The 19,239-nt window shown below is 43.3% G+C and overlaps 2 protein-coding genes across 9 annotated transcripts in view; one reads left to right on the top strand and one right to left on the bottom strand.

Moving 5' to 3' along the window:
• The window catches only part of SLC25A13 (solute carrier family 25 member 13), a 102,768-nt gene extending 97,821 nt beyond the window's left edge, over positions 1-4,947 (top strand). For all 3 annotated transcript variants that reach the window (XM_069859678.1, XM_069859679.1, XM_069859677.1), the window contains exon 18: positions 58-4,947. In XM_069859678.1, the coding sequence (XP_069715779.1) occupies positions 58-247 (190 nt within the window). In that variant the 3' untranslated portion in view covers positions 248-4,947. The remainder of the gene's footprint in view (positions 1-57) is intronic.
• A 2,533-nt stretch (positions 4,948-7,480) lies between these two features.
• DYNC1I1 (dynein cytoplasmic 1 intermediate chain 1) overlaps positions 7,481-19,239 on the bottom strand; it is a 192,143-nt gene continuing 180,384 nt past the window's right edge. For all 6 annotated transcript variants that reach the window (XM_069859665.1, XM_069859668.1, XM_069859667.1 and 3 more), the window contains one exon: positions 7,481-8,444. In XM_069859665.1, the coding sequence (XP_069715766.1) occupies positions 8,334-8,444 (111 nt within the window). In that variant the 3' untranslated portion in view covers positions 7,481-8,333. The remainder of the gene's footprint in view (positions 8,445-19,239) is intronic.

Raw genomic sequence — 19,239 nt, 5'->3', positions numbered from 1 at the left:
TGGGAATACTGGTTTTACTGTACGGAAAATGAATTTTTTATTTTTATTATTTTTCAGAAAACCAGCTGGATCAGAGCCAGTTCCTAAATCTAGGATCACGCTCCCTGCTCCTAACCCTGACCATGTTGGTGGTTATAAATTGGCAGTTGCCACTTTTGCAGGGATTGAAAACAAGTTTGGACTTTACCTACCTCGGTTTAAGCCATCGCCACCTACCTCAAAGGCTGCTGCAGCAGTAGGACCCTAAGTTTATTCCTGCAGGTTTTTTGGTATTAGTTGGGAAAGAGCCACTTTTCTAATTGGTTAATACTTTGTTTCTTTAGCTTCTCATCATGTAACAGTTTAGCTGCATTTGGGTTTTAAGGCAGTTTTCATCTTAAGTGTAATCATTTGTCGTTGTGCTTCCTTAACCAGATCACTGTGAAATTCTTAACAGTTGTTTTAAGTTTGGGACCATGAATGTATTTGTCCACATCTGACATGTGCTTGTGTTGGGAAGACACTAATTTTAGGTGCCATTTATTGGGGAGGGCTGGGTGAGAGCTGTGAACCAGATCATCTTACAGGCAATGCTTGGTTGCAGATTACTAGGGCGGATGTCACACATCGTCACTCAAATGGAAGAACTCAGTGGATATCACGGTGCTCAAAAGCGGAATGATTTTGACTGTACATTTAAATTGGTTATAAACTTAGTGCGTGTCTGTAGAGGTCAGCAAATATATACTCGGTACCTAAGTATGCCAGTACAGCTTCAACTTTTTAAATATGTACACGCACAAGTTCTGTTTCTGGATTGTATTATGAAGCTTTTATGTGGAACATCGTTTTGTAATGGAAACCACATTTATAAATGTTTAGCAATTGTATCATGTTACTGGTATCAAAATGCTCAAAAGAAAGTGTTATTGTCCATAGTCTTTGCACTTTATGGCAGAACTTTTGGCATTCTACTAGACATACAAGGAAATTTCATAACTGGGTGCCTCTCTTGGGTTGCTGGTGTTTGGAATTCAGTTTGTACATGCACTTCTGTAGTAAAACGCTGCTTGTCTAAATAACTGCAATAGAAAATTCATGCACTGTATTAATGGTGCCTGCCTTAACTGCTGGCTTGTAATTGGCAAATAGGTGGTTTCAGATTTTTATTTACTACATTAAGTCAAAAGAGATTAAAATACTCTAAAAGATTTTACTTAATTTTTTGGTGCCTTGCACAGCATTCAGAAAGTTATGTATTTATGAAGATAGAAATAAATCCTTCAAACATGCACACATGTTATTCTGTTACGGAAATAGCGTAGTACATCAAACGTCTTGTTCAACTTCAATTATGAAGTTAGGCTAAAATAAAGTTAATCTTTGGATGTATAGGTTATAAAGACACTTGCAGATTGAGAACAAATTACCTGAATTCCCCTCTCTAAAAAAGACATCTGTTGGTGTAGGTGTCATTGAAAAAAAGTATTTTTTCTTCAGTTGAAACCCAGGATTAGAATAAAGGCTGATGTTTGGACCTTTACTTTTTGGGGGAGGTTACCATGTTACTAACAGTGTGACTGTAACAGTCAGCTGAAGGTACTACTGTTGAGTGTCTTCCGTGACCAGGATGAATTTGGTCTTGCTTCTCTTCTTCAGGTATGGGATGGGTGCCTTCAATGTGGACTGGAAACTGAGGGCATGCATAGATGCAATATCTTTGCAGAAGAATGAGTTGGGTGTGCAGTACCACACTGTTGTACTGTAACTCATCGAAATACTGAAATGGAAACCACTCTATTATTCTGTTTGTGTTTGGCTCATCGTGAAAATTATTCTCTTGGACTTATTTGCATTTTGAAGCTACCAATGACATGGAGTCATGGCAGAAGTAACACCTGCAGTACTCATGCACGTGAAAGCAAGGGGAGAAGTCATCTGCCTGCAGCTGCATCTTGTAGTCTGGCTAAACCAGTGTGCAGAAACTCTGTGCTCTGCTCTGACTGACACCGGCTGCTGCCTCTCAACCTTATATGTCTGAGTGTCCCCAGATGACAGTTCCTTCGTTTCAGAAGTGGGAAAAAAAAGCTACCCCTTATATTACTCCAATATTAACTGTCAGGATTTTTGGTTAAGGCTTGTTATAAAAGTCATACTTTTGCACTGGGAGCTGCCTGTGCTTGACATGAGATTTTAGGCTATTTAGGAGCTGGTTTTACATTTCATCCTCTGCTTTTGCCCAGTGGACCTTGTCAGTAGTTTCTGTGGAAAGTGAGCGGCTCAGGAAGATGTCTGAGTTTCCCCTGGTCCAGGAGAGGAAGCACCTGGCCATATGCGTGGTTCAGCCAGCAGCAGCTCCCTCCGGGCACAGCGTGGAGAGGGACACCCAGGCTCCACCATCCAGAGCACATCTGTCCACAGCCTAGCGCCAAACCCTGGCACAGCCAGGGCCTCAACGCCAGGGTGGGAAGAGGAGTTAGAACTGGGTTATTGTAAGACTTGCACAACTTCTTGGCTCCTGTGATAAAGACCATTGTTTGCATTTTACAAAGCAAATCCTAACTCAGAGCCATTCCCCTGCCTACTGCTGCACTCTCTTTCCCAGGCCTGGCAGTATACTTGCATGGCAGGGATGAAGGGACAAAGCTCCTAGCCCAGAGATAAAGCTCAGATGCAGCTCTCCTGTGGCAGGTCCATCTGAGGTCACAACCTTCATCTCCTGAGAGGCAGATAAGCAAGGCTGGACTGACACCCCCCCCCACCACCCATGGTGGCCCTGGCCCATTCGCTGTCTTTTGGGGCCTTTGTCTTATTCAGCCCTTTTGCTCCTCATTTGGGGCCAGCAGAGGGTGGAGACAGGGGCAGAAGGGTTGAAGAACCAGTGACAGCTTCACTAACATGCAATCCAATACAAAAAGTTTCAAAGCATGCTGCAGCTCTGCCTGGAGATCTTGAGGAGGATCTGTGCCCACAGTCGACTTCCTCCAGACACAAAGGGATGCATTCCTTTTCTGAAAAGCTTACAGGCCAAGAAATTGTCAGACTGCCTTACAAACAAACAGGAAGCCCTGAGGACAATGTTTAGATGTTTGTCCTCCTCTTTGGATTCCTGGGTGAGTTATGCAAAATGTGGGAGGAACAGGATAAAATGTAACTTCGCTTGGCAGGACTAGCAGAAAAAAGAAATGATGAAATATTAGTGATGTTACCTGTCAGCATGAGAGGGGGGTGGCGGTGTCTGGAGCAGTTATGTTGTATTTTGAGTTTCTTATTCCCCAGAAGCTGAGGGTTGCTTCTCTCTCTGGTCTCCAGGGAATGGGTTGGGTTTAAGCTGCCTTAATATTGACAGTTTGCAGGGTTGCCTTTGTGAGCAAACACCACAGGCTTCAAAAATAACCTGGGCAGATTTTTCTGAACCTGCTAAAAATAGGAAACCTGATAAACCACTCTGCATCTTCCTTAGGAGGGGACAGTCTGCTGGGGAATGTACCTGCCATACAATCCCTGACGCACATGCATGCCATGCTGCTTGCTGCACAGCTGCTCAACTAGTTCTCCAGTGTCTGTGCGGCAGAGGGATGGACAGGAACCATCCAACCTCTGCCATTTTTGCATAAGCTACAAGATGACGTCCCCAGACAGTGATAACTTGTAAGTTATTTAATGTAAAAATCTCAAAATGCTTGTATTTTAAGTGTCTTGAGAAAGCTTCAAACAGCAAATAGCACAGAAGCAGCCTGGGATGAAGTGGCTGCCTAGAGCAGTTCTGTTTTCCGCGTAGTGGGCAGGGAAGAGCTCAGGCTGAGAGCCTCTCCAAGTGCCAAACAGCAGCATGTTGTCAAGGTGTCTGTTGCCCTTCAGACAGAAATGACATTTAAGGTGCATATTCATAATTTCAACTGCTCCTTGTGCTATTTCTCGTCTCCCTGGGAAGCAGTGCCATTGCTTGCAAGATTTGTTCCAGTTGATCCGGGTACGTTCCCAAGGTCTGCATGGCTTCCCTCTGTGCTTGCTCACACCCTAGGCTGTGCAGCCAGTGCGTACCAGGCACGCTACTACACAAATAGCTCTGCTTATGACTTTGAAGGAGAACCAGTCCTGTAAGCTTCCTGAGGACAGGCTGGTGCTCCTGGAAGAGACACCAAGTCTTTTATTAGGACTGATTCTGCCCTGGTGATAGCAACCTCCTCTGTCTTGTCACTGGTCATCAGGGATCATCCCCACTCTACACTTTCCATCTTGCTCTCTGAGGGGCTTCCAGGCCTCTGCGGTGTTTGCTTTGTCTCTAGAGATGCTAAAACTCTTGAGAGCTCTTCCTATATGTCATGTGTGAAGGAATTGATTCCCATTATTTTTCCATAGCACTAGAGATGCAGGCTGTCATTTGCAGTAAGAGCTCATAGTGTTCCAAGAAATGGTAGAAGCTCCTATGTTTTCAGAAGCAGCAAATGCTTGGGGCATTTGTTTTGAGACCCAGGAGGAAGTAAGTGAAGTACCTTTCATCTTGGAAGATATAAAGCACCGCTGAGTACCCTGTGGAAAACGCTGCAGCTCCTGAATTGTTGGGACCCAGCACCATATGTCCTGCATTCCTTTGAAACATCTACTTGGCCCAAGTACTATTATTTACATGATGGGCCTGGTGTTTGAGCCGACACTTGGGTTTTGTGTATCCCTGGCCAGTTTCCAGGTTGGCCAAAGCTGTGCACATGTTTTCTCAGCATGCCCTGTCCATGATCATCTTCCTCTCTCACCACAGGGGTCTCTTGAACAGAGTATATGGCACAGCGGTGAAGTAACCCTGCTTCCCCTCTTAGCTAATGCCTTCAGCTCCCACCCCAAGTCCCACCTGCCATGTGTCCCTATGACGTTTCACAACTCCTTTAGCATAAATGCCAAGTCCTTAGGCATGCAGTTCCTCTGCCTTTTGCTTGTGTTGCTGTGGCTTTGATCTTTGGCACTGAAATACAGGGAAGCTCTAGCCTTCCCTTTATCAGGTACAGAACAGTTTTCTCTCCCACATCCACCTCACAGTCCTTCTCTCCATCCTAAACCTCAAGCCTTTCCCTTATAAGCCTGCATTGCTCATCTTCATGTGCCGCTTCCTTGCTTCTCCCTTGGCTGGGGTTGTTCTTTCTTACCCTTCTGGTAATGTTGTGCTCACCAGCTCAGTGTGGGCACAGGCTTTGTGTCCCTCACAGACAGCTCACTTGGCAATGGCCTCAAAGTAGAGCCAGGCTGTTTTCTAACTCATTCCATGCCCAGAGCAGGCATGGCAGTATCCTGGCAGCACTAGAGCACGGCGTGCGCTCCTCATGCTCTTCCTTCTGTTCTCTGGATGCTCGTAGGCCAAAGAGCCTGGGGAATATGCTTACTCTTTGCTGAAAATAAAGGATAATTTTGTGTTTGTTTCCCTATGGGGCATATTCGGAGGAACATCTTAGTACACGGGCTCTTCTGGAAAGCCAGTAAGGTGGAGCTATTTAGTTAGCAGCAGGAAAACCAATCAATAAACCAGAAACTGTTGGAGATTCCTGTAAGGGCAGCAACAAGGCTGGTCAGAAGCTCCGCCGTGCAGCAGTGATGACCTGCAGAAGGGGAGTAAATGCCTCCTGTTCTTGTTGGGTGCTCTTTCACCTGCTTCAGCTGCATGTAATGGCCCTTTCATGTTTTTGCTCTGTATATACAAACCTGGTCATTTCTGTAGAAATCTGGATCTTTTCTGTGTGCTGCGCGCCTCAAAAAATGGAGGAGAGAAAAATAAAAACAAAAAAAAAAGAGAGGCTTTGATCACATTCATTTGTACACGGCAGCAAATGCTAGAGGTCTTCTGAGGCTGCTCTTAAAACTATTTTACAAGCTATTGGTACCATAAAGTACGGAAAGCTTGGAAGGTGAACATTCAGCCCCCTCTTAGGTTCCAAAATGGAACAGTTATATGGAAAGAGTGGAAGCAAATTTCCACTGCAATGAATGGGAGACAGCAGTGATTAAACACCCTTCCCTTTGCACCGCAGGGTATTCATGTGTGGTATCTCCACACTTTTAGATAGGGATTTACCACAGGGAACTAAGGGGGAGCAAGCTGCCCACCTCTTCTCCCAGTGACAGCACCAGTTATATGTTTGTTAGATATCTGCATGTGCACATGTTCCTAATGTTGTGACCCAGTAATGGCCAGAGCGTGCCTTCTCCCTTCCACTGCATCTGCTTTGCCCACATATACAGGTAACACTTATATATGCTTTTTGAAAGGAAAATGGGGAGAAACTGGGGGGAAAACCAACCCAAAGATGATCTCTGAACCGTGGTGTTACAGGTGTCGCCTGGTTGTATATTAGCATTTGCCTTTAAGCTGTAAAAGTGCTGTGAGTGCTACGCTGGTTCTTAGGACAGATCCCAAAATGCCCCAGCAGGAACACAAGGGTCCCTAATGCAGGGCTCCAGTCACATGGAGCCACCACCAAGGACAGATGTGTCTGTGCTGTGTGAACTAGTTGATCCAGGGAAAACCCCCGTTTAGCACAGCCCAGTGCTTCCACGGGCAGTGGGAAATAAGCTTCAGGCTGCACGTGCACTGGCACTGGGACGTATCTAGAGGTTCCACTGTGAAGAAGAAACTAACCCATAGAAATAACTCTCTGGTTATTTCTGACCACCAAGATGGTAGGGAAACGCAGCTTCTCCAAAGGATTCATTTCCTTAGCCTGCTTCAGCCTTGCAGAGACTTCCCACTGGCTCTGGTCTGACCACAGCTCTGAAGATCATCAGATGATACATTCCTCAATACGGCTGCTCGAAGATGAGACACAGTTCCCTGCAAATTTTACAAAGTCTTTGTTGGTGTCTGACTCCCACCCTTTTTTGCTGTAACGGTTCACCTGCCTGCCCGAGTGAGCGCGAACCAGTGTTAAACCCTGGTGTCAGTGCCCTGCTCGGTCTCAGCAGAACGATGCTGTGCGAACAGGAACGGGCAGCCTCCCCGCCAAGGTGACGACACACCAGCATGTCTCTGAGCCACAGCACTCAGTGAGATCAGTCTGTGCCCTATTGCTTTGCTCATTTTTTTGTTCAAGCCACAGGAGTCTGATGTAAAGGGGAGGATTCCCTTGTCCCCCATCCCAACCTGTCACACAAGACAGTTTGAGAAGGCCTAGTCTTTCCTGCTCCTCTTCTTTTAGCGTATAGGACAGCACAGTGCTGCTATGCGTGTGCAAGTAACCATGCACAGCTTGGGACAGAGGGAAAACATAAAAATATATCAAGCCTAGAAGCTGACAGGATTGGCAAACACTAAACGTAGACACTAAACATAATATTTGTAGCAGGATCTGATGGAAATTCACTGGCCAGTCCCATAGGCAAAGGTACCTATTTACATAGCAGCTGCATGAGCGTTCTGCGAGTCAGGGCAGTCACATTTTCCCTGTGCCTCGCCAGTGACCAGTAATGCACACGCTGAGGCTGCTGGCAAGGAAAGATTAACCACGCTGTGACAGAACAGGCTTGATACATTTTATTGGTAATACTAGTGTCATACACGGGAACCACGACCCTTTGTCAGACTGTTAGTGTTAACTTGCATGACAAGTATCAGTAACCAACTGTATTTGAAATATCGTTAGAGTGCCTAGAAATAATAGGCATCTTAAAAAAAAAAAGGAAAGGAAACTCATTCCATCCACTCAAGCCAACCTTTACAGATCTCACACCTTAAGCACAACTGATGTACTGTAATTGTTATGTGGACTTTAATGTAACCTCCACAGCAACACACAGACAATGCAGTTCTCTCATTATACACATGCTTTAGGATCGTTTATTTTAATGCTTTCAAATAAATATGTTCCATGCAGCACACCGCAATAAATAAGGAGCAGCAACTTTCGTATAGTACATCCATTCATAATGTAAGTCACCATGTGAAACACCACATCTAAAGTCTTTGGCCCAGTCCCATACAGTGAAGCACACCACATCTGCACGTAATCATATCTGGCTTCATATGGATTTAATAGGACTATGCCAGAAGGGCAATGTGAGCACAAGTTTAACCAGGGGTTCCTAGCTATTAAATACAGCTACTAAGTAGTTAAAAGGCAACAACTAAACCCATAAAGGGTTGATTTGTCTTTTCTTTCTTACTTTTCAGACAGAAATATAAAGTATGAAAATGCTCTGGATATTTTCAGCCCTGTGTAAAGCAGCATGATTAATACGGAATGCTTTGAGCAATACTGGCACATACACTGGCATCAAAAGCCACAGCAAGACTGACTGACACTGAACACTGGCATACTCAGCAGGGGAAAGCTGCTGTTCTAGCCATGGCGAGCGCTGCTCCTTCTCTTCCTCTAGGCTGACAGCTCCACTGCCCCTTCCTCTTCGCTGTCTGCTCGGTTGGCGCGGATTTCCACCAGGGTGCGAGCAAAGCGGGTCCATTCGTCGTTGTGTGGAACAGCCAGCTGAGGGAGAGACCAACAGGGAATTAAGAGACCATGTGGGGAGACCAGTTATCTCTCTGACCTGCAACCGAGGCACCTCCTTTGAGGAGAGCTCCTATCATGATCAGGGTGGTTGTGCACAGCGAAGGACCAGAGCATGGGCCTCACCAACCCGCTATGGGCTGGGTACGTTGTAAAGTGCTGCTGAGCTCCTAGGACCAATCTGGCAGCTTCCTGTTCAGTATCACCTAGAAGGGGCTTTTACAGCCAGTGGCAGAGAGAAAAAGCTTTATCTGCTCAATTTTAAGGGGAAGGTTTTTTTTCAGAGTGTTGCTTCAAATTCTACCCCCTGGTTAAAATATTTCAGATTTTCCAGACTAAGGCGAGGCCTTGCTCTCTTCAATCACACACACGTATGTTTAACTTCACACACGTGAGCCAGCCATTTGAAGTTAGCGAGGCTGTGCCCAAGCATAATTGTTTGCAGGACCAAGGTCAACGTGCGCAAGGTAACAGAGCTTTTTCAACACTGGATTGAAGCTATTTTCCTGAAGTTCATCAAAGCTCTTAACAGTAACATAAATATATTGTGTTATTTTAGTTACCCTCTATGTTAAGGAATGCACAATTACAAAGAATGCATATAATGGAAATGTTACACCAACTGGATACTGCATTACTGGTCTAATTTTTTATATCATCATGCAAGATCCACTTCCATTTAATACTATTGATATTTCTAATGAAGAGCTCTTGAACATCAAGAGGGATGTGTACTCTAAATAGCTAAACTTCCAGACAAAACGTTTTAGTGCTATGGCAAAATAATGCTGCAGTCATTTCCAGCTAGATCCAACACTGCCATTTCTGAAAGATAACCTGAGCTGGGACTGAGAGAATTAAAAACAAACCAAGCCAAACCAAACAAAAAAGGCAGGCAGTTTTCTCAATCTTTTTTTTCATTCACTCAAATTCCAGAAAACAGCAACAGGCATCCAGATGAACCACGCGCATTTTTATTCCCCTCTTGAAGGCACATGATCATGTCCTGAATATAAGATTAAAAAATCACTGTTTCAAGATATTATTCAGTGCTTATTCCTGAAGAAGGCAACTGTTTGGAAACTACAGGGCACTGAACAACCTGCTGCTCACCTTAGCAAATCGATGCCTTTAGACTAAAGAATTAGTACAACCTTAGCCAGTCCAGTCTGTGGTTCCCAATATTTGGTCTGTCCTGACTGAGAAGAGGAGGCTGAGGGGTGACCTCATTGCTCTCTACAACTACCTGAAAGGACGTTGTAGAGAGGAGGGTGCTGGCCTCTTCTCCCAAGTGACAGGGGACAGGACAAGAGGGAATGGCCTCAAGCTCCGCCAGGGGAGGTTTAGGCTAGACGTTAGGAAAAAATTTTTCACAGAAAGGGTCATTGGGCACTGGAACAGGCTGCCCAGGGAGGTGGTTGAGTCACCTTCCCTGGACGTGTTTAAGGCACGGGTGGACGAGGTGCTGAGGGATATGGTTTAGTGTTTGGTAGGAACGGTTGGACTCGGTGATCCGGTGGGTCTCTTCCAACCTGGTTATTCTGTGATTCTGTGATTCTTCTTTTAAAACACCACCAGACATGGCACACAGATGGCTGGATAGCTATGTCCACTTCGCACTAGCAGATTATAGGTGCACAAAAGGCTGTTCAGGACACTACTGGAACACAGTCTTTTTATTCTCCACATTAATTAAGCTCCACATACACTGCTGCAAGTTCAGTGTTAATCATACAGACAGGAATTTGCAATATTGGATTTAAACCAGGTCTCTTCTGTATCTCACAGGTGCCAATAAGGTTTTCAACTATTTCATATTTAGCTTTGCCTCTACATCCAATATTTTGGGGAGAAACAGAGCATGTGGTTTAAAGCTTCCAATGTATAGTGCATACATCAGTGACTTGGATATATCATGATGAGCTGGAGCACAAGAAGTTTGTTCTTTTGCCTGTCGAAATACTGAATATAGTACAGCTCAGCATTTACTGAGGCTACAGACTGAGAAACACAATTTGTGTGAAAGCCATCTAGGCCCTTGATAACAAGTGCCACTGCACTCCCTGGGTTTTGCCTTCTTTGTCTCCCACCTTTTGCATTTTTCTCCTATAACTTTCTCAGGAACAGGAACCAGAGTTACAGGAGCAAACCATTAGAGACAGCTGTCTCTGACACACATGGATGTGGATCTGTAATGGTCTTTATTTGAAAGACAGCTCTGTTCTTTCAAAAACCTTCAGCATAAGGAAAATGTAACACCAGAATGGAGGTCAGCGCACCAGCACACAAGCCCCTCTTAGCACAGGCTTGGTCACAGCCATGCATCTATGCAAGGTACTGTACAGCAGGTTAAGGGACAGCAAGGAGATACCTCTATCATAGAGGCAATCCAACCTGCTTAGAGGAACTTCCCTGTTACTGTTGCCTGTGTCCTAAAAGATTTTATTTCTTGTGATGTGCACGGCCCTATCATTTATCAAACTCTCGAATGAAAACATTAAATGAGTCTCACTTACTTCAAGTAGTAAAATCCTTAAAGTGGAACAATATCCTAGGCAAAGGACTTACTGAATTTAAATAAAGCCTCATTTCTCTTTGTCTTTTAATCCTAAACAGCATCATGTTTTATTAAAGGACTGAAGAAGACAATCTATCATTCTAAAGAAAAAAAAAAAATATATTTATGACATTGAGATCATTCAATTTCCTTAACTCCACAGCCTGGCCACAGACACATAAAATCAAAGTCTAGCCAATTAAAACAACTTGGTATCTTAGACTTGAAGAGTCTCCCTACAAATGCAGGTGTGCCATGCATTACTGTTAGCTGACAGTGCTAGCAAGACTTGGCTGTTCTTAATGACTCAGTTGATAAAACAATTAATGACTGAAGTGAATACCTCTAGCACAGAGATGAAAACATTCAGTGCCCACACAATCAAATTATTTAGAACTTTGTCTTATTTTACCTTATTTAATCTCATGCACTGCATTATGCTTTCAACAAGGGGCCAATCCTGCTAATAGACTGTTAGTAGAATAAACCTCTCTAATACAAATTCCTCAGGGATGTGGAGGAAAACCTTGGCAATAATGAAGTCAAAGGAAAAACTGACTTTTATTCCCCTTCTGACTTCTTTCTGTGAAGGCCCTAACACTGAATCACAGTAGTCATACAGCAAAAGACCACAAATAAAAGCAAAAGCATCCATTGACTCCACTTCAAATTGTTATCCAAATTAATGCTCTTCTTCCAGTCATTTTCCATTCAAGTTCCTCCAGTCAGGCACACTGACACCCACAAGTGCTGGAGGCCTGGGTCTATCTGTGGAATCTCCCTTTCGGCTTCTGTGCCAAGTATTTTTCTGCAAATACCAGGGCAGGGTTGGAAGAGACGAGAAGATACTTCATAAAAGAAGGGCAGAGGTTTAGAGCTATCTGGGTGTTCCTCAATCATTTGGCTTTTTTGCCATTTTTCTGTCCGCTTCCTATTACTGCAAAGCAGCACGTGTTCAGTCCCAGCAGTCACGATGTCAGTGTAGGGTAGAAATGTTCATCAAAGCATAATAATTTAATATAATAACTTATATTAACATCTGGGTGAGAAGATTATTTGAACAAACTGACACTAAGGTACAGAGCAGAAAAAGGAAATAAATGCTATTAAGTGTTCTCCTTTGATCCCTTCACAATGGAAGGTAAGCGCTACCTGTACCTAATTAATTCACCAAAGTACTCACACTGCTTTAACTTAAAAGAACATGGTAAATTTAGGTTGCATCAGATAGTCATTCTGATGAGGAAAACCAGTATTATCAAAGCAATTTAGTGACTTTCACCAAGCTTTGTCTGTTTAGTTGTTGGGAGAGGGGTACTTTTGTCTTCTGTCTGGTTTTTAAAATATCAAAAGACACTTGGGCTGCAAGCCTACTGACCTGTAAGTGTGCCTACAAGTTTACACATCCAAATAAATCTGCTTCTGCTTGTGAAGTTACATGTGCTCAGCGAGTTGCAGGAGTGAGAATGTAGTATCAAAAAACATTTTCTCAAGATGTTAGGATGTTGGCCCATTTTTAATTAGGTAAAGATGCTTAAGACAATTGGAGTCTCTCACTGCTCAGAAAACACAAACCCAAAGTTTTCTCTGTATCACTATCAACACTTTAGATCTCCACTCCCAATTCCCTTGCATAAAATATCCTTCCAAAAGTACTCAATAACTATGACTATCTGTGTTTCCTATATGAACAATAACGTATGACAAATACCAGACATGCAATCTACTAAATACTAGACATACTTAAGACTTTAGATTTTAACATTTAAACTAGTTCAAAAACTGTTTTTCTCACTGAGATTAAAAAACTGATTTATATGATGCAAACTCTCAGAATTAATTTTAGCACCCCGTCCATTACTATGATTTGGGATAAGCAGATTTTGGGTAAGAGAAGAGAATTCTCCAGCACACTCCTGGCTGAACAGTGCAGCACAAGTAACGTGGCTGGAAAAGGAAAGCCTCCCTGGGCAGTCTTCAGGCCTCCATGACAAAGTGAACTCGTCTGAGCCCCAAGATTGAGATTGTCTGCGCACTGCACACGAGGGCTGACATGCAGCAGCCACAATGAATGCAAAGCACCAAGCAATGAATGTAAAGCAGCCTCCAGACAGTAACACTAAACAGACACTTGCGTATTCCTGCAAGGCATTCCCATTATCAGTTTATCTTAGTAGAGATGAATAACATTATATCTATGTGAAACTTTCCCAGCTTGTGCTTCCCCAGTTACATCATATGTACACATACCAAGGGAAAGCAACTCTTGACTGGATAGAACAGAACACAAAGGGCCTAGAAAGCAAGACAACAGGATGCAATAGCAAAAGCATTGTAAATTAGGAGCTGAGATCTCCCCATCTTCCGGTCCTTCTCCTTCCCATCTGCTAGAGATTGCCAGCTTGTGGCTTGCTAGAAGCCCCTTGTCTCTAGTATCATTCTTACCCTCTCCTTTTTTTGGGTGAAAATATGCTCAGCTGTGCTTTCAAGAGGATCTAAACAGCATCTAGACTTGGAAAGAAGGGATTTGTCCAGCTGGGCCACAGAGGTCAACCACAGTAGGTCCCTCTAGTTCATTTTTCAGAGTCCTGGGGTTACAGCAGACTTCAAAACAACAAGGTTTGTAAAGTTTAAAGGTAAGATTGTTTGAACTTGTGCCTATTCTCCACTGTAGATAAAGGATAAAACAATCAGACACAAGAGCATGACAGCCAGGATCTTCCTGACAAGCACCTGGCTTTTCCTTGCTAATGTGTCAAAATTTTACATGACAAAACTATATCTCACAGTGCCACCACAAAGCCCCTGGATTTTTGAGCCTTGTGAAGCTTCTCTGTGTTTCTTGGGTGATCACTCTAGCCAAGCACTTCACTTGCCTGCTAGCTTTCCAGCTCTGAAGCACAAACACATGCACCCCTGGACACTAGTACTGACCAAGGAGATGGTTTACATGCACCTAAAGAGAGATTTATCAGAGCTGCCTCCCCCAGGGCTTGCAAGGCCTGCCAGCTGCAGGTAGCAGCACAAATAAGAGTTTCACCAGGAGCAGCTGCCTCCACCTTGTCAAGGAAGAGATTTCCTCTGTGCAGAGCTTCCAATCCATACACCAGAGGTCTTAGAAAAACAAACTGTCTTTCCCATGTTTTCCCAGAAATTGTGCTATCAGCAGCCTCATTGAACACTACTGTGGGTGGTAAAACAAGTCCAGAGGAGGACAATGAAAATGATCAGAGGGCTGAAGCAACTCTGCTATGAGGACAGGATGAGAGAGTTGGGGGTGTTCAGCCAGGAGAAGAGAAGGGTCCAGGGAGACCTTAGAGCAGCCTTCCAGTACCTGAAGGCAGCTCCAGGAAAGCTGGGGAGGGGCTGTTTACTAGGGCCTGTAGTGATACGATGAGGGGGGAATGGCTTTAAATTGGAAGGGAGAAGATTTGGATGAGACATTAGGAGGAAATTCTTCACCATGAGGGTGGTGAGGCCCTGGCACAGGTTGCCCAGGGAAGCTGTGGCTGCCCCATCCCTGGAGGTGTTCAAGGCCAGGTTGGATGCGCCTTGGGCAGCCTGGTCTGGGGGGAGGTGTCCCTGCCCATGGCAGGGGGGTTGGAACTGGATAATCTCTAAGGTTCCTTCCATGCCAAACCATTCCATGAGTCTACAATTCCACAACTCTTGATACTGTATAACAGACCTCATGAAAAGGAGATGCTCTGACTGCACCAACTCTCCACGCTACCAGTTGTGTCAGCAAGTGCTGGGCTCCCCGAGAAAGCAGAACAGCAACAAAAAAACACTGCCTAAAGACAAAATCTACATAAAACCCTTTTCAATTTCACATCATTTAACATCTTGCAGAAACATATTTTAAGTTAGGTCTAATAAAAGAAAAAAAAAGAAAAAGGAATGATTTTGAGACAAAAAAAAAAAAAAGAAAGTCTTGAATGTGCCTTTTAAAGGAATCTATCCAGAAGGTTGAAATAAGATATTACAACATATTTCAAGATTTTTGTATATTCCCCCATCCATCTTTTTTTATGGCTGAGAGAGTTTCAGCTCAATTTGTCCAAATCTCTCTATAGCTTCAGTTTCCCTGAAAAAACACTTTCCAGCAAATGTATTATTCATTGAGGATATTTCCCTTTATCCCTGGCTCCTCGCCTTCCCTGAAGCCTGTAAATCTTTGGGATGGGAGCGGACAAACTATTCCTGCCTTCATCCCTCCATGCTCTTGCCCAGCACAGCTCTCTTCTGAGGGCTGGGGGCTCCTCCGAGAAGGAGTTAAAAAGCAGTTGCAGCAGCAGCCTCTGCTTTGGAGGAACCAGCATCCCGTAGGCTTAAAGGGAATGCAGTCATCCACGATCAGCCTACTGCATTTCGGTCCAATGACTGCACTGCCTGGGTCAGCCTGTCAGTCACGGAGACACTGGTTCATAGCCCACAGTGTTGGTCACTGGTCAAAGTATCACAAAAGCCCAATCACCGGGTTAAAAATCACTTCTTTTTTTTTTTTTCATCTTCACCTGGAGTTCAGACACCTCAAAGTAAAAACCACTGTGGCGAGAACTTCCTCAGAGTCATCTCTGGCTGAGGAGTTGTTCCAAAAGGGTGAATTTTTCCAACCAGAATGGTCTATAATCACTTCTAACACACAAGTCCCATGGACACAGGTGTAAAAGGAGAATCTGAAAATGAACCGTTACACCACGACTTAGAACGATCTGCCAAGGTATGCGGTCTGCAGCCGGCCCGCACAAGCATATTGCCACACACTGTTTTCAATTAGACTTCTGCAGACAAGCCTGCATGGTGGTCCAAGATATACTCAAAGGGTGACAGTGGTTCCCGAGTCAAAAATCTGTGGCCCATTCAAACGCATTTTGTGGAAGCGCAAGGCTTTCTTATTTTCTATACAGAAAACCTTGCTCCGATCTAAGTTGATGGGTTTCTACGGTTTGTCACCATGCTTCTAGTGATCAGAAAATTTTTTGATCAACGCGCATCTTTTATGAGTTGTATTTGGGTTTGTTGCTGTTTGGAAGCAAAAACTGATCTTATTTTAGACTATTCTAAACTTGTCTCTGCTGCAACACAGCTATATTTTTTTTTAAAAAAAGTCTCATTTCCAGCAGGGAAAATAAAAACTATATAAAAATTAATGTTCTTCTCACCTCTAAAATACTCTCTTGCTATTATAACTTTTGAGAAGAAATATTTTTAACGATGATAAAACATAACTATTTCAGCTTGATGTTTTCTAAAAAGAACAACAGACCATCTGTCTAATGAGAGCACTTGCAGAACGAGGATTGTAATGCTTAGAAACGAAAAACAAGAATTACAGTTCTACTTTAAGCAACTAATCCTATCTTTTGGAGTTCAACAGATGTTTTATCATTACCATTGAAGTGAAAACAGATATGTAAATGTAAATATTAAATATCTCGATACACACATATAGAGCAGGCAGGCATGCACCTATTCTGGCCCTAGTCTTGCCCCCAGAATCCATTACAGACCGCCTTTGATATTTTTCTTAACCTATATGGATTTTTTTTCCCCAAAAAAAGCCTATATTTTTCCAGGCAACACCCTATGCCACACACATGGATGGAAACAAAGTGGGAGGTAATATGCAAAGAAATGGCCACCAAAGTAACCAAGAGCACCCTTTTCACATAACTATAGTACCACTGTGTTTAACTCTTAGGAGAGCAGAGCATCACTGTTAACAATGGATGAAACCACTGGCAGGAACTCAAACCCCACACACTGCATGCAGATGATTTTAATAAGATACAGTGTTCAGACCACAAAGGATACACTCCAGAGTAGCTCTACATATGTTTACTTAATTGAAGGGGTGGAATACCATAGGCAGCCTAAATACTGCATTTATTCTATGCACAGCAGTCAGTCTAGTGTCACAGACACAGTATACACCACCCTTCTATGAAGTTAATTACTTAGACCTCATCTAGATTAATGTCTGTTGTGATTTATTTCTTTGCTGTTCACCAGCAGGGTCTGATTTAACTAGTGCTGCCATAGTAAAAAGAAGACAAAATATTAGCTTATACAACAAAAAAACTTAATTTCAAACAGAAACCAAATCCACTTTCGGCAAGCTTTGACTTTTTCTCCTAAGGAGAACAGTAGCTGCTGAATTGTTACATAGTTAATGATAAATTACGTTTTAAACACCAAGCAAACAATGGTGTTATTTTAATAATCTATATGTAATGTGCAAAAATACACTGTATATGGGGCCTACATAGCAACTAAAGCATTTGACTGCCCATTAATTTTTCTAAACTTAGTCCTCTGTCTGCAGCAGTCCCCTCAATACCAGTATAACAGGAGAACAGCCTCAAATGCAGTCTGTAAATTATACATACATGACACACAAATGCATATTAACAGAAGATTAAGACTACAGACCGTAACACTTCAAAGACAGGCAATGTCACCGTTAAGGCTAAATTCCTCAATTTGAGCATGTTATTCATATCTTTCATCTTAAAAACAACAAAAAAAGTAAGAAACAAATGAAACCTGTGCTGGAAGCAAACATCAATTAAGGAAAACTTCAGCCTGAAGGATTAAAACTTGATAGGGCATATGGAAAAGAAAACAAGGAAGTGGAAAATACCTTTAATTGTAGACAACGCTATAGTTCCACCTATAATGTCAGAGTCGGCTCAGGCTCTCCTGAATTAAGCAGAAAGAACGATGCCCAATCTATCAAACTGGTTATGCTTCCCTTAATTAATGTATCAAAATGCTGCACTTGATATCAACTAGAGAGGATAAAATACTGAAAGAGATGACTGAAAGCTGAAATTTAGATTGCTGTTGTTCCCTTAGATCATCTCCTATTTTAAAAATACAAACATTAAGCTATAAGCTCACAATAGTCTCCTACAGATCTCCTCAAGTGATACCTTCAATGGCAGAGATCATTGGCCTGTTTAAGTCATCAATAACAAAAGAGATGTAACATAATTAACCACCTACAGGAGTAGAAAAGAGCATCTGCAGTGCTTCCGAAGAGCTAACAACTTTGCTTCAAAAGAGGTGGTATCCTAAGCAGCAAAGTCCCCATTCATCACCCATGGGGATTTCAGTCCTGCTTGAAAAGCTGTTTCTCAAAGTCATAGAAAACTCCTGTAATTTTTTTTGCATGAGTTTCAGGACATTTAATGCTTGGAGCTAAGGGATCAAGAGAATTCCTTCTCTATCAGATCAGATTACCAGCTCTCATCATTGCATTAGAAAGCCTAAAAATACCAAATGGATCAAAACTAGGAGGCAAGAAGCCTTCAACCTATTTCTCATTCCAATACGTACGTCTTTTTATTGGTAACTACACTGAACTGTCCCATCATTTTTGCTTGAAACACTAAAGCTTCAGCCCCTGGGGTAACTGAAGTGGGAAACATGCCTCCCTGGAAGTTCAGCTCAGTGAAGGACTATTGCCTCAGGGAGGAAATAAATCATGGTGTCTTCAGCTCAGCTTGCTTCCTTCCCAAACCAAGTCGGCCATGTCCATGCCATGATTCATGCCAGTAAATCTGGTGGAACAGGAACAGTAAAAGACTTTTGCCACAGCCTTCTGGCTTCCAGTTGGCAAATGAACTCCCACTAAAAGCAGCTCCTGAACTGCTCAAAGATTCTGGTTTGCAGGAGAGTTGCTGCCTCCCCTGTGATTCTGTGAACATTCTATTATCCTCTTTAGCCTGGAGAAGAGGAGGCTGAGGGGTGACCTCATTGCTCTCTACAACTACCTGAAAGGACGTTGTAGAGAGGAGGGTGCTGGCCTCTTCTCCCAAGTGACAGGGGACAGGACAAGAGGGAATGGCCTCAAGCTCCGCCAGGGGAGGTTTAGGCTAGACGTTAGGAAAAAAATTTTTCACAGAAAGGGTCATTGGGCACTGGAACAGGCTGCCCAGGGAGGTGGTTGAGTCACCTTCCCTGGAGGTGTTTAAGGCACGGGTGGACGAGGTGCTGAGGGATATGGTTTAGTGTTTGGTAGGAACGGTTGGACTCGGTGATCCGGTGGGTCTCTTCCAACCTGGTTATTCTGTGATTCTGTGATTCTGTGATTCTGTGATCTGCAAAAGCTGATTCATGACAGAGTGGCCGGATGTGTGTAAGCGTGTGTGTTTTGTTGTTGGTTTCTTTCATTTCAGACATTTCCATCACTCTAGGCACTGGAGGATA

Source organism: Phaenicophaeus curvirostris, chromosome 6 (genome assembly GCF_032191515.1).
Source record: "Phaenicophaeus curvirostris isolate KB17595 chromosome 6, BPBGC_Pcur_1.0, whole genome shotgun sequence".
NCBI classification, from domain to species: Eukaryota; Metazoa; Chordata; class Aves; order Cuculiformes; family Cuculidae; genus Phaenicophaeus; species Phaenicophaeus curvirostris.
The sequence above is the reverse complement of the archived record's forward strand: the minus strand, read 5'-3'. Positions and strand labels throughout refer to the sequence as shown.